This window comes from Clupea harengus, chromosome 1 (assembly GCF_900700415.2).
Source record: "Clupea harengus chromosome 1, Ch_v2.0.2, whole genome shotgun sequence".
NCBI classification, from domain to species: Eukaryota; Metazoa; Chordata; class Actinopteri; order Clupeiformes; family Clupeidae; genus Clupea; species Clupea harengus.
The window spans coordinates 3,445,440-3,461,032 of record NC_045152.1 but is presented as its reverse complement, the minus strand read 5'-3'; the positions used below and the strand labels follow the sequence as shown (position 1 = coordinate 3,461,032).

Genomic DNA, 15,593 nt, shown 5'->3' with positions numbered 1-15,593 from the left:
ACATGGAGGTAGCCCCCCGTTTCAGAGAATCGATCCACATTTGAATTTCAACTGCAAGGAGGGTTCACCAGTGTAAGCCTTTCTGTCAATCTTCACACAACATGGCTTACAGAGATGTATCTGGAGAAGTGGATTCTGAGGGACATAATTCAATATATTCCATTATAATTCGACATATTCCGTCGTCCACAGAGAAAAGCAGTAATGCATACAAATATGTGCATGTTTCTCTCCACTCTTACCGTCACAGTTCTTGTTCACTCTTCATTGATGTACGCTTGTATCTATGTATACATTTATGTATATATGTATATAAATGTATAGCCCACGAATAGGGGGAGAGCATACCAACATGTGGTAATATGATTCAAAAATTGATTAATATGATTTCAGTGTGTCATGCACCCTGGAAAAACTCCGTTCAGATGCTTTACCAGATTCAGGATTTCACTCGGAGATGTGCACTCTCCTCGCCAGCTAAATAAGGACTCAAAGGGACACCTGCCGCCATCACTGAACTACAAATGCCAGCGCACCCCCAGAGATCACGTCTAGGGTGGGGAATGCCGTACATGTGTACACTCCTGTCCATGCAAACTGAGGTGATTGAAGTGATAAGCAGGTGCAGCAACATCTGAGTTGCACAACATACTTCACATCAGACAAAAATACTAATAAATACTGTAAGTAAAACTCTCGTAAAATACTGAAATTAACATTTACACAGGGTTTTAAAAGATGGATTATAGCAACTGATAGGTGACAGTTAAAGAGACTCTCCCCACGTGACGTGAGGCAGCTCCAGAGCAGCAGGTGAGGTGGCAGAGGTACAGAGGCGGGCAAGGTATAGAACTGTACAGGCTAGCAGCAGTTTGGTTAGTGATGAAGCCACGCCATTCTTCCACTGATGAGGATACGGTATACAGAGAATAGAAAATAGCCTGACATGGTCGGTCCGGCATGACCTGCTATGAAGCTGTCCAAGTAACAGATGCACACACAAATTCACAATCGTGCACAGTATCACACAAACACGCACACACAAAACCCTATAAAACATACAGACACACACACACCAACTAAAAACATACACACACACACATACACACCAACTAAAAACATACGCAAAAACATACGCGAACACATACACACCAACTAAAAGCACACACACACACACACACACACAAACTAAAAACGTACACACCAACTAAAAACATACAGAGGATGTGTCTATGTGGGTTACTGGCATCAGAACTCGAAAGAAATGCTGTGTACGCAATCAAATCTACACTACTCCAACACATACACACAAATTAGTACTTTCGACATTCGCGCTGACGAATTCAACGCCGCCCAGCGTCAGACTTTATAGGACAAAACACACAATCGCAGAAGACTGACACCTCCGCCACAGTCCGCTACACCTCTCTGGCTCAGCGTTCCACCCCGTGCCTTTGGTCTGCGTGCCGTCTTCCTCGGAGCAGCAGCACGGGTGCCTGGGAGTATTTGGGAGCTGCGCCGACAGGCCCCCGGAATTCCAGCTTTACAGTCTCCGCTCACACGCCACGCAGAGCTCCCTATCCCCAGTCATCCCTGGGCCTGTCAGCTCTCCGATTCCCCATGGGGGGAGTGAGGCTCTGGTGTGTGTGTGTGTGAGTCAGAGACTGTCTGTCTGTCGGTCTGTCTGTCTGTCTGTCGGTCGGTCGGTCGGTCTGTCTGTCTGTCTGTCTGTCTGTCTGTCTGTCTGTCTGTCTGTCTGTCTGTCTGTCGGTCGGTCGGTCGGTCGGTCGGTCGGTCGGTCGGTCGGTCGGTCGGTCTGTCTGTCTGTCTCTGTGGCTGTGGAGTCCTCTTTCTCGGCCGTCTGCGCTGACATTTGAAGAGGGGGATGGAAAGAGAGTGGTGTGGCGTGGCGTTGCCAGGCGAGGCGAGGCGAGGCGAGACGAGGCGAGGATGCCCCAGAGTGGCCCGGCTCCAAGTGTTTCTGTCATGAATAATAACGGCAGCCTCTTGTACACCTCTGTGTAAATGGAAGGTCTCCAGAGGCCAGCGGTGTGTGAATGTGTCGCGCTCTCATCTTTATGGAAATGAAATAGGGTCACCGTAAAGGTTAACAGTGCTAGGTTTGTGTGTGTGTGTGTGTGTGTGTATGTGTGTGTATGCATGCGTGCATGTGTGTGTGTGCGTTAGTGTTTGTGCGCTTGATTGTTTGTGTGTGTGTGTGTGTGTGTGTCTCTGTATACTAATGTGGAGTCTGCTGAGGATTAGTGGCGGTGATTATGTGTGATCAGGAGACCCATCCTCCTCCACCCTATGGAAAGGTCAGCAGATCAGCACACACGCCATAGGCCCTTATGGATAAGTAACAGCCACATTAAAGTCAGCCGCTCCATACCCCATCTGTATACTGTTACACTGTGTACCACATGCTTATTTATTCCCCTAATTCCCTGATCTATACAAAATGAACATTCAGCCTTGTGTCTCTGTATGTGTGTATATGAGTATCTGTGTGAAGGCTGCGATGTCACTGTCCTGTTATATATTGTATACATATGTGTTTGGGTGTGTGTGTGTGTGTGTGTGTGTGTGTGTCTCTGTATGTGTTTATATGAGTGTGTCTGTGTGAAGACTGCTATGGCACTGTCCTGTTATATGTTGTCCATCCATCTCATATTTTGGTCTGTTGTAGAATGCTCTGTCTGTAAGTGGTTGCTACGTCACTGTCCGGTAATGTGTGTGAGTGTGTTTGTGTGTGTTTGTGTGTGTTTGTGTGTGTTTGTGTGTGTTTGTCTATCCATCCATCTCATATTTTGGTCTGCAGGGCACTGTTCTGTAGGGCACAACGCTCTGTATGTAGGCAGTTGCTACGTCACTGTCCTGTAATGTGTTGTATACATATGTGTGTGTGTGTGTGTGTGTGTGTGTGTGTCTATCCACCCATCTGATATTTTGACCTGTAGAGTCACTGCTGGTGACTGTATGCATGTATGCGTGTATGTGCGTGTATGCGCGTGTCCATCTCTCATATGCTGGTCTGCAGGTCGCCGTTGAGCAGCGTGCTCTGGGTCTCCGTGGGCTCGTTCGCCATCATGCGCGTCGTCTTGTCCTGCTGGCTGTTGCTGCGCTCCACCTCGTCCAGGCCGCTGGCCCTCTGCAGGCACAGCACGTTCTTGAAGCTCTTCTTGAAGTTCTCCGACAGGAAGGCGTAGAGGATGGGGTTGGCGCAGGAGTTGGCGTAGCCCAGCACGACCACGCAGGCGAAGGTGCTGCGCAGCGCCGGCGTGGTGCTGATGCTGCCCGTCACCGACGTCACGTTGAACACGTAGAACGGCAGCCAGCAGAAGACGAACACGGCCACCACAATGGACACCATTCGTGTCACCTTGCGCTCCGAGCGCTTCCTCTTGGTGGAGCCCACACGGATGCCTGATGTCTTCACCTGGAAAAAAACAAAAAAAGATTCCCACTTTAAGGATCAAGCCGAATGAAAGATGCCTTCGGGTTGTTCTTCGGTTGTTGATGTTTGACCTCAACGGCCACTCAAATGAAACCCCTCCCTTCCATGCTCCTGAAGCAACGTGTTGATTGGCTGGAGTTGTTTTACGGCTCGGCCTGAGTCACTCTGTTTGTTTCCTATTTACAGAGCCAGGACTCTGTACAAACACACAGAACAGACAGCTAAAGGACCAATATGCGGGAATTTGACAAAAAGAAAAAAAGGATTAGAATCGCGGACTCTAGCTTTAAGTTAGAGAAATGAACTACTCCCATCTCACTGATTTACAATAGAGAGCTTATTTGTCACTGAGATCTCATCTTCAGCCTATCCAGAAAAGAGCCACTTGTTCTTCAATCATGAATGAAAAAGGTAAATAGCTCTGAATGTAATATCCTCATACTGTTAGAAAAGTGCAGTGACTCCATAAAATAATATCCTAATAATGTCCTACAACGGATCAAGTATAGATTCTTAGCCTTGCCTTCAGTACACTGCTTTGTTTAATTGCAATTACAGTGCAACCTAACACAACTTCTGTGTATCCAGAACCCTCCAGTATACCTGCAGGTGTAGTCATTTCTTTAATGTGATTCACATTTACTCGCTTGGTGAAATTAGCTTTGGTAATTTTTCAACATTTAATTCAAACCTCAAAATGCATTTGCAGAGAAGATGAAATAAGTAAGAGCTTCAAGCTTCATCTCTGCTCATTACCTAGCAGTTTGTTAAGACTACACAGCTGACAGATAGAAATAGGTTCTAAAAATAGAGACATATCCTCACGCCTACATCCCACCCACACATTAAAGCACACTAGATTAATGTCCTTGACATGTACAAGTGACAATGTGTTTAATAATAATTAAAATCTGTCTTTGTTTCATTCTATTACCTGGCTATAAGAAGCATCTACTGAAGTATCTTCATGCTTGCTTATTATCTTTTCAATGCCTTTGTTGTTTTATAAGACATACTTTTACTTTAATTGATGCATTGTATGATTCCTGCAGCCAGGATTATTGTAGTGCTTGCCCCTAGTTGTTCTTTGGTATTATGTTAATGTTTTAATATATTGTTGTGGCTCTTATTATCTTTGTTTCTGCCGACTTCATTGCCATTACAGTCATTACTGTTCCTATTAGACTTTCCTGCCTTTCCTCACTCTCATTATGCTCCGTGGAGGCACTGACACGACCAAGCTACAGATCGCATCCAAATCCTTTCCTCCAGTTCACTACTCTCATGTGGGTTTCTGCCAGAGGCTGATTTGAAACATCATTAGCTTAAACTTGATTTCAGAGATTGGTATATTTCGGTGTGAAGTAAAAATTGCTAAAACAAGGCCCGGGGCCAGGCTCGGGGAATTAATCAACAGACCCACTGAACTGCACTTACTCAGATCCTTTCATCTAGACAATTTTTATAGTTAAAATATCAAATCTTGCTTTTTCATCATCATCATCGTCATCACCGTCCTCATCATCATCATCATCACCACCATCATCATTATCATTATTATCAACATCAGTAAGTGAGTCAGAGAAAATGTTAAGCTTCACCTTGATGATGATGAGCCGTTTTTCTTCATCATTGTCTTCATCATCATCATCACCACCATCATCATTATCATTATCACCATTATTACCTCATCATTACATCACCATTATTACCTCATCATTACATCATCATTATTATCAACATGTGTAAGTGAGCCAGAGTAAATGTTAAGCTTCACCTTGATGATGATGAGCCGTTTTTCTTCATCATTGTCTTCATCATCATCATCATCATCATCATCATTATCACCATTATTACCTCATCATTACATCATCATTATTATCAACATCAGTAAGTGAGTCAGAGAAAATGTTAAGCTTCACCTTGATGATGATGAGCTGTTTTTCATCATCGTCATCATCATCTTCGTTATCATCATCATTATTATTATTATCACCATTATTACCTTAACTCTGTCATCACCATTATCACCCTTATTACCTTAACCCTGTCATCACCATTATCACCCTTATTACCTTAACCCTGTCATCACCATTATCACTATCACCAATTTTGACCTTATGCTGGGCGGCGTCACCTTGATGATGATGAGCAGGTAGCACATGCAGATGACGACCAGGGGCAGAAGGAATCCCAGGAGGAAGGTGTAGAACATGAAGCCCGTGTAGTAGGCCTCTTGGGGCTCGGGCCACACGATGGTGCAGAAGTGGCCTTCGCGGTTGGTGATGAGGCCGCTGTAGATGATGACGGGCAGGTTGACCAGCAGCGACACCACCCAGACGGCCAGGTTGACGGTCTTGGCGAATCGCGGCTTGCGCCAGCCGGTGGATCGGATGGGGTGCACCACCGCCAGGTAGCGGTCGATGCTCATGACGGTCAGGCAGAAGATGCTGGTGAACTGGTTGAAGGAGTCCACGGTCATGACCAGGCGGCACAGGGCCAGGCCGAAGGGCCAGTTGACCAGCGCCAGCTGCAGGCGAGGAAGGGCATGCCGAGCATGAAGAGCACGTCCGCCACCGCCAGGTTCAGGATGTAGATGTTGGTGACCGTCTTCATCTTGGCGTAGCGCAGGATGACGTAGATGACCAGCGTGTTGCCGCACAGCCCCACGGCGCACACCACGAAGTAGAGGATGGTGATGACAACGCCGCTGGTGGTGTGGTGGAAGTCGGTGTCCGTGTCATTGTACGAGCCCACCTGCGACTCGTTGTACGGCAGGAAGCTGTCGTACAGGAACGGCTCGCTGAGGTTGGGGGGGGGGGAGAGGAGCAGCCATGTGTCCTCCATGGTGTCAGACTGAGGTCACTTCCCTGGCAGACTCCTGAGTGACATGACACCTGCCGACAGAGCAGGAATGAACACGTAACTATAGCAACTGTAACATCTCAAGTGTTCTCACAATGTTTCATTAGAACCGAGTCAATAAGCAAGAGGGGCAGAGAGAATGTGAACGACGATTGGGTTTCCCTATCAGAACTATCTGTCAGAATCTGGAACTGAGAGAAAACCATGAGAGCGCTATGGTTACTGAATGGGTAAGGCTGAGCGAGCATGGAGGGGAGGGGGGGGGGGGGGGGATCTCGCCAACACTATGAGAGTGAGACAGGACATGAATCAGCTCCGAGGGGTGATGAACGAGACAGACAGACAGCGTGCCCGCGGAGCAGGGGAAGAGAGGAGCCGCTGGGGGATAAATGAGACAGCGGACTAATAGAGGTAGAAGGAAGGGGGGGGGGGGGGGGGGGGGTGCAAGCTGGTGGGGTATACTAAGACCGAAAGACTCAGATGGGAGTACAAAGCAGCAAAGGGGCCCCAACTTCTAGAGGCGGGGGGGGGGGGGGGGGGGGGGTTGGGGGTCTGTTGGGTGAATGTGAAGGGACCAGTGCCGAATCAGACAATGCAGAGATCTGTAGGAGCAGGATTCGAGAGGTGGGCAAGTGAAGGGTTAAACGACAAAGACGTGGCAAATGACACACATATTTGATATATTTACTTTTGACCTTTGGCAACAGACTGAGCTCTCTGTTGCAATCTCTAGTCTGCATATATGAGAGAGAAAATTGAGTAAGACTTTGGTGGAAATGTGCGTATCACTGAGTGAGTGAGTGGGTTTGAGTGACAGGGCCAGATTAACAGTGGGGCTATGAGGGGCTTAAGCCACAGGGCCCGCAGGCTGGCAGGCACCTGGTTGACAAAGGAGGCCTACATCGGTTTGGCGTAAATGTGGTGATACCACGTCTCTGTGCTTGCACTTGGTGTCAGCCAGCAACCAAGCTGTATAGAATGTATGACAGGATATAGAATTCTCTCAGACTAGAAATCAACTGGCTGAGAAATTTGCTATACCATCTTTTTACCAAAAGAAATATATTCAGATGCAACCCCTTGTAATCACCAACCTTTTGATTATTAACTGTAATTTAATAGATATTCTCAGTAACTGTAACAGATTACCATAAAAAAAAAAATTGTAATTCAATGACATACATGTAACTAGTTACTCTAGTTACTCCCACACCCTGGTTGTATAGTCATGTTCATGATTTTGTCTTTTTTGGAAAGTGGAAATAATTGTTCATACAAAATAAATGGTTTACTAATCAATCATACCTACCTACACACCTTTCTTACTGTTGTAGTGCACCGAACTCAGATTCATAGGATTATTGTTTTTTGACATTCTAATTAGGCTCATTGCATTTAGTTGCTCACAATTGGTGTAGCCAGGTATAGCTGATTTGCCATTATCGAAATGCTGATATACATAAGAGTGCGTGTGTAGTGTTGTGTTTAGAATGGTATTGTCACATTTACATTTACATTTAGTCATTTAGCAGACGCTTTTATCCAAAGCGACTTACAATGGTATACACATTTTACATTTTACGTCGTGATGTAGCATTTCATTGTGATTGAAAAATGTACACTTCGTTAATGATCTGGTGATAATTTTGAGGGGGGCCTATGATTAGGTGTAGCCCCAGGGCCCTCTGTGTTGTTAATCTGGCCATGGTGAGAAAGGGAAGGGGAAGAGTGTGTACGTGTCTCATATAATCCGTCATTTCTGTGAGCACTCTGCCTATGCTACAATGTCATGCAGCAAACAGTCAAGGCAACCATAGCAGAGACAATACACAAACGGGGGAAAGGTGATTGAGAGGGAAAGCGTTATTGTCTCTCCACCCTTGGGCTTTAGTCTAACTTAAATTTATGAGAGGGTGTGTTTGCAATCAATCAGGCTAACTTAAGTAATTGAAATAGAAGGCGTGCTGTTTGGGGCGGCGACACAGAAGCAACAGGCATCGTCATATCTCATTGTCCAAACCCAGTGCTTTATTAATTATAAATGTGTGCTGTTTTAAACGCGGAATGCTGCAAACACACAAAGTAAATGCTAAGGCAAACAATAGCAAATATCGGCAATTACTTAAGGGCATAAGGTATTCTGACACATCAACAATATGCAAACTATATAGAAAAACGGACCTCCGCTAAGCATCGATCAGGAAATACCCAGGGCATCCCATGGGAAATTACTTTTTCTGTTCGATTTAGAGTTCAGTCTGTTTCTGAGTACTTATTTACCTTGCCTTCCATATCAATCATCCGAACCAGCCATCGACATGAGATCACAATCCCGCATGCAGTCTCTGCATGCACGTTGTCAGGTCCAAAGCCTGCAGATAGTCTCCTGAGTGCGGCTGGTTTTGGCGATAAGCGCACAGCGCAAATACACTTCATCAGAAGGCGACGTGTGGGCAAACACACCTACATCTGCCGATGACTATATGTACAGGAGCTATTTATGTTTCTAATTGCATTGATTCGAAAGGAAAGGCTCTCCCAGCTCCTCATCAGATTTGTTTTTTTGCATAGGCTATACCTGAAAAAACTTCCAGAACTGCCATAAACAGTCTTCCCTTCACCATGTCAACACGATTCTTTAAGGTCAATACCGCATGGCGAATTAAAGTCAATGATTTATTGGACAATTGTGATGTGTTACAGAGATGATTCACTCCATTCTTTTTTTTTTAGCTTCTGTCTAACAGAGAGGCACACATTCTCGAGAACAAATGAATAATCAGGAATATTGGTACAGCTGTAACTTAGGACTTAAAAATTAACCATTTCCTTTATTGTTTTGCTTTTTTTTTTTTAGCTTGTCCTTTCAACATCAGGGCAAGGCAAGTTTATCAGTGAGCAGTCTAAGCCCTTTCTTTGATATGTGTTAATTACATAAAACAATTTACATTTGGAATAGTTCCTTTTTTTCTTACCTTAGCTTGAAATGATCCAAATTGGTTACTCCAGCAACTGGTTTGTGCAATACACCTGTTACAGCCTCAAGCCAGAGGATTCAATCCCTAAATCCATTCCTTATCAACCATCTTCGCCGAACACATTTTCACCCCAGTCCGTTACTTCTGCTTTTTCTCATCTGCTTAAAAACCTCAGTTTTATTTATCCCAGTATGATCCCACCTTCCAAACGCAAAGCCATAAATGACGCATTTGTATCTGCGAATCCAATTTTTAGTGGGACACGGATCCACAGACACTGACGGCGTGTGTGCGAGAGAGAGCGCGCGCGAGAGAGAGTGATCGGAGACTCGCACATTTGGTTCTAACTACCTTCTTGTCCGACAACCACACACGTACGCACACACGTACAGCCTACACTTCATCTCAGGGGCAGTTATCGATTTATCACTTGACCGGGGCAGAGGTCAATATTTAGTGTCACATTTTCAACATGAAATGAGAAATGGAATAATTAGTAAAGATCCAATGACTTAACGCCCTATGTAAATACATAATGAATATATGTTGACTGCATATTTAATCCTTGTTGCGTCTGTGTTGTGCAAATGTTGTTGTAATGATTCACTATGTTAGCTAACGTGAGCTCAAAGCCAGCGTTGTGAAATTGTGGCCCTGGGATTACAGAAGAGCGAACAAAGTCAAATAAGCAAATGCTTTCCCACTGTTGAAAATGAAAATGACCTCGACGCACTAGTTAACCCTGTATGAACCAGCTTGGTTGATTTAATGTGCAAATATGACCGAGATTGTTCAAACTATTGGAAAAAAATATATACTAGCTATGGATGTGTTTGCTTTCTATCGAGAACAGAAAGGATTCAGTCATATTCGTCTAGCGAGCAGAGAAGGCAGACAGTCTTATTAGGTAGGGGTGAGCAAATACTAACAGACAGAAAATGTAGATACATTAATACCATTTCCCCTGCTAAAACTCCTGCCAGATTCACCACCCAAGTTCATGAGTAGGCTCATTGTGCAACATTGTCCCATGCCCTATCAAGTCCAACTGATATCTTTGGATTCACAATTTAAACAATCAGGTATGAACATTCAATTCATAATATCATCAATCTCAGATCTTAATGCAGCTTCTGAGCCCTAAGTGCTACTCAACCCTGAGGGAGCCATTTATTGGCCTAAGAGCTAGGAAACAGGAGGCAGGTCTCACACTGCACTCACACTGACGGTGGTCAGATAAGCTAACATAAAACAGGGCTAAACCAAGGCATCAACAACAATGAAACATGGACAAAATGCTAACAGTTACTCGTGATAACACCAGACACAAAAGGGAAGGCATAATCACATTATTCCAGGATAGAACGCTGAATTACCGAACAAACAGTTCCTCGTTTGCAGGGCATGCTGGGAGCTGTCTCACCCACACACACACCCACACACACACACACACATACACAACACACACACGTAGAAGTGTGCGACCCCCTTGCATGTTACAATATGTAGGCTACTATTCACTGGTCGTTGTCATGCATGGTGTAGGTTAGCCGCTACCTGTTAAAGATTAGTGTTAGCAAGTAAGCGGTTTTCCCTTTTGTTTGAACTTCAGGTGCTGCGCGCAGTATCATAAACCCATCTATCTACTGTTTTTCAAAAACCTTGGCATGTGCTGCAGCTGCAAATTTAACCACAGTGGCCTGCTGCACGTTGTCAGACACAGACCTGTTGCTCTACTGCACGTGTGGTACACTGCATGTTGTTAGACACAGACGTGTTGTTCTAATGCACGTGTGGTACACTGCATGTTGTTAGACACAGACCTGTTGCTCTACTGCACGTGTGGTACACTGCATGTTGTTAGACACAGACGTGTTGTTCTAATGCACGTGTGGTGCACTGCATGTTGTCAGACACAGACGTGTTGTTCTAATGCACGTGTGGTACACTGCATGTTGTCAGAGTCAGACACAGACGTGTTGCTCTACTGCACATGTGGTCTACTGCATTTGTAATGGTATGTTCATCAGTACACCATAAGATGAATGATAAGAAATAGCCTATTCAACATGAAAGTCCTCCTCAAGGTATGCGGTTTAAAAGTTTGTATGGAGAATAATGTTTTGTGTCCATCTTGAATGTGGCCAGTTTGGCCTTTGTTTGGCACTCAGCCTGGCTTAGTTAGTGATTTACTGTGAGTAAAAGTTAGGAAGGACTAGATCCCAGGCTTTCACCTCCATAAACATCTTTTGTCAGAGCTGAGTTTGTGTTATCAAAGTAGGCATTCATTTTGAGCAATCCACTCACCTAGGCCGTTATGGAACATAGCTGTCAACTGTCTTTGGTCCAGGAGCTACCGAGTCTGTCTGCACGCGTCTCTATTCCACCAGAGGGAAGGTGGGTACAAAGCTGTGGCTGAAAGAAGCAGAGACACAGATTCTGCTGAGCCTCGCGCTACCATTCTTTGCCATCTCAGACGGGAAAGAGATTTGATCCGAATGTTGAAATATCAGCTTGACATCACAGAGGACTTTAGGCAAGTTTTTTTTCACCTGGTGAGACTAGATATTTTAACATAGTTTTACCGTTTCAGCTGTTTTCGGACACTTTTTCTCGCATACCCCCACACTTTTCTCAGACAGCAACCGGCCAGCAAGATTATCCTTAATTCTCTTCCCTCTGCTAATCAATTTATTTAAAACAAACTTTAACCACCCAAGGTGCTTACCTTCTATCAGATTCCTCTCCGAGGATCTCTCCTATCACTTGAAGTTTCTCTGGCACAAGGCATGCCTGTTCATCGTGGTCACTGTATTGCGGTCACACTGAAGCAGGCTTGTGATAGGGCTACTCAAACAAAGTCTTGTAATTTCCCATTATGGAGTGATAGAGTGCATGAATAAGGGACTAGGGATGGATTTGATACAGAATGTCCTCCTCTGCGCTCCCTCGGGCTGGGGGAACCCACTCATGTTTGGCCTCTGGTTCACATTGTTCGCTACACGTCATAAAGCACTAATAACCTGATCGTGTGGCTTGTTTTTTGGCAGTCGCACAAGTCAGGCAAAGGTTCCTCTCCAGCACACAGCACATGAGGATACTGTCATATATCACTGGCATACACACAGAAAAAAGCACATACTTATACACAAGAACCCTGGGAAAGAAAAATAAACGTAAATACACACATGACCCCTCACACACTCACATCTGTTCTCTCATTTCGTCATTGACAAATTGATGTTTGGATGTTCAGAGAGCACTGTGGAAAATGGTAAAAACATGGAATTCCAGAGCAAAGGGCACTACTGTCTCCCAAATACATATTTACACGATGCCTGGCGTTGCTGTGTGTGCTTTGCTGTGCAAAGAACATTAGGTCTAATAACAGCCATTTTGTATACATCCTGTTAAAATAGAGGAACACTAATATTAAAATGAGGTTAATCTAAGAGAGTGCTCTGAGAAAAACCTCACCAGTTCTTGGCACGTCACCAGACAAGGAAAAAGTGTTGTGAACATTTTTAAGGCTTGAAGAAATTATCCCAATTAAAAAAAAACCCACAGAGACCTGAATGGTGTACCAATATTGATCACGCATATATTATATTTAATATAAGTCACGCATATATTTAGTCTTGCATGGAAAGTATACACTTATGACCTAGAGAAATGTGAGGTAATACAGAGTGTTTGCCAGAGAACCAATTTAACACTTAACTGAGCTGTGATGCTATTAAATTCAAACCTTGGGAACCTGTGTTAAAGTCTTCAGCACAGCTTACGTTCAGTGAAACGCACGTGAAGAAATGTTCAGTCCTACGCCAGGCAGTGCTCCAGCTCAGTAACCAAGAGTATATCCTCTAGTTTAGCTGTTAGTCATGGGTATCATGTCTAGTATGAGTATGATGCCTAGCCCAAGGGAATGGAGGCAGACACAGATCTCAGGCACACCCAAAGATATGCCAGGAGCCAACCGTCTCATCTCACATGGAAGCACTGCTACCCCGTCCACGCTACAAGATCTTTGTTTGTTGTAGTAACGAGTTTGATGCCATGTCTTATGAATACACACACATATATATATATATATATATATATATATATATTGAATACAAGGCCTGAATATTAAGTAGTAGATAATGCATGTGTGTGTGTGTGTGTCTGCGTCAATAATAATTCCCTCTGAGATGATTTAGACAGAGTCTCGTTCTCCTGTTGAGATGCTGGCACTGCTGGCATGAACTGGCACTACACCGGTGGGCCAATAATGGCTCGGCAGATGGCGCCTGGGTGGCGGTGTGCCACGGGTCAGTCTGGGCCTACTCGGCGTGACAAGCCAAATGGGCAGCCAGACACGGGCAGGGATCACCTCGGAGAAACTAGATGAGTATTTTCTATCATTGTGTATACATCTTTGGCATGCTTCAGAATTGTTTTGTTTATAAGTAAGTTTAAGCCTACCAGGAACTTGCTTTGGCATATTGGTGCAGACAATAAACATAAAACATAATAAGTACTACAGAACATAAGAAAAACAATATATAAAACATATACAAATTATAAAAAATATAAAAAAGTGTTCTTTTATACTCTCCTGTGTGCTTCCACTAGATAGCCATGCTTTTGCTGCATAATATACATTCTGTCATGCAAGGTATGCGTAAAGCCAAGTTTGATAGCCATGAGACTGGTAGGCTTGCAGTCACGGGCAAAGAGGCTTATTTCTTTAAACGCAATCCACATTTACATTTACATTTAGTCATTTAGCAGACGCTTTTATCCAAAGCGACTTACAAGGATGTATACACATTTTACATTTTACATTTACACTGATGGCACACACTGCACATCAGGAGCAATTAGGGGTTCAGTGTCTTGCTCAAGGACGCTTCGACAGGGAATACGAACTAGCAACCTTCTGATTACTAAACGACTTCTCTACCACTGTACCACTGTCGCCCCCAATCCAGAAGCCCCCAGGGAAGTTATGTTTCGTTTTCAATCCAGAGGTTTATCATCCACTGTAAAATCATCTCCTAGGATATGGAATGTATTCTGTCACATCAGTCAGTTAGGCAAATCATGCTTCATCTAACCCATTGCGCGAGCTTTTGAGTGAGCATGTGTGAGACATCTAACCCATTACGCGAGCTTTGAGTGAGCATGTGTGAGACATCTAACCCATTGCGCGAGCTTTGAGTGAGCATGTGTGAGACAAAGAGAACGGGACATGGAGAAAAGGACAGGGGCAATTGGCCTTGGTGAGTCCTATCTAAGATCTACTGCCTGGAGAGAGTGATAAAGCTGTCAAACTTGTCCAATCAAACGTGTCCATCAAAGAGGTTAGGACTTATCAGTGGCAAACAGCATCTGGCCAGCAGTGGCTTGGCTGTTGCACTAAGGTCTAGACACGGCCGTATGAAGAGTATCAGTAGGATCAGTTTGCTGAATGTACTTCTCATCAACCGTGTGCCTCATGAGTGCTACAAAGGATCTTAAATCGCTTCACTTACAAAGGCACAGACTGTTATGATAAAAAGAAACCTTTGAAATAGGTGAACCAAAACCATACACACACGCAAACACACGCACACACACAAGCGCGCGCGCGCGCACACACACACACACACACACACACACACTCACACTCACACTCACACTCACATACGCACACACTCTCACACGCGCAGAGCTCCCAGTGTCTTTGAGGTTGTATTCAGGGTCACATGTGTAAACATGTTTAGATGGCGAATGAGAGTGCAAGGATCTCTCTCTGATGTGTCCTGTGGGTTTCTCTCTGTTGGCAAATAACAGTCCCTTCCTCTCTGTGAAGAGCAGCTACGCCCAGTGTGTCATCCCTCACACCCAGGGCCCTAATTTCATTGACAGGCAACTGGCAGCGAGCAAAGTCCACCGCCGCGCATGAACTAAAGCTAACTTATTAGCTTGGCAAAATCATCTTGCTAATCTAAGACCATGAGCAAGATCCTATGCGCCAAAATGGGTGGGTCAGCACAATGCTCCCACACACCACACGATAGCTTCAAGTAATGCATGATAGACTTTGCTCATTGCCCATCAATGAAATGAGGACCCGCGGTCTCACACACACACACACACACACACAACACACACACACACAACACACACACACACACACACACACACACACACACACACACACACACACACACACACACACACACACACACACACACACATAACACACACACATAACACAGAAGCATTCATCTTGAGGGGAGATTATGTATGGTCCAAATTCGATAATG

The 15,593-nt window shown here is 44.6% G+C and overlaps 1 protein-coding gene and 1 long non-coding RNA gene across 2 annotated transcripts; both read right to left on the bottom strand.

The window, feature by feature from the left end:
• Positions 1–2,553: 2,553 nt before the first annotated feature.
• Positions 2,554–9,750, bottom strand: LOC105905284 (somatostatin receptor type 2-like). Its single transcript, XM_012833288.3, is given in 4 exon segments — positions 2,554–3,439; positions 5,595–5,992; positions 5,995–6,354; positions 9,298–9,750. Coding segments are annotated over 3 exon segments (1,125 nt in total). The 5' UTR covers positions 6,305–6,354; positions 9,298–9,750; the 3' UTR covers positions 2,554–3,022.
• Positions 9,751–11,295: 1,545 nt separating this feature from the next.
• Positions 11,296–13,129, bottom strand: LOC116222055. The gene is made up of 3 exons (XR_004164438.1): positions 13,049–13,129; positions 12,029–12,413; positions 11,296–11,715 (listed from the first exon to the last, which is right to left on the bottom strand). It is a non-coding gene; the product is annotated as an uncharacterized LOC116222055 (long non-coding RNA).
• Positions 13,130–15,593: the final 2,464 nt, after the last annotated feature.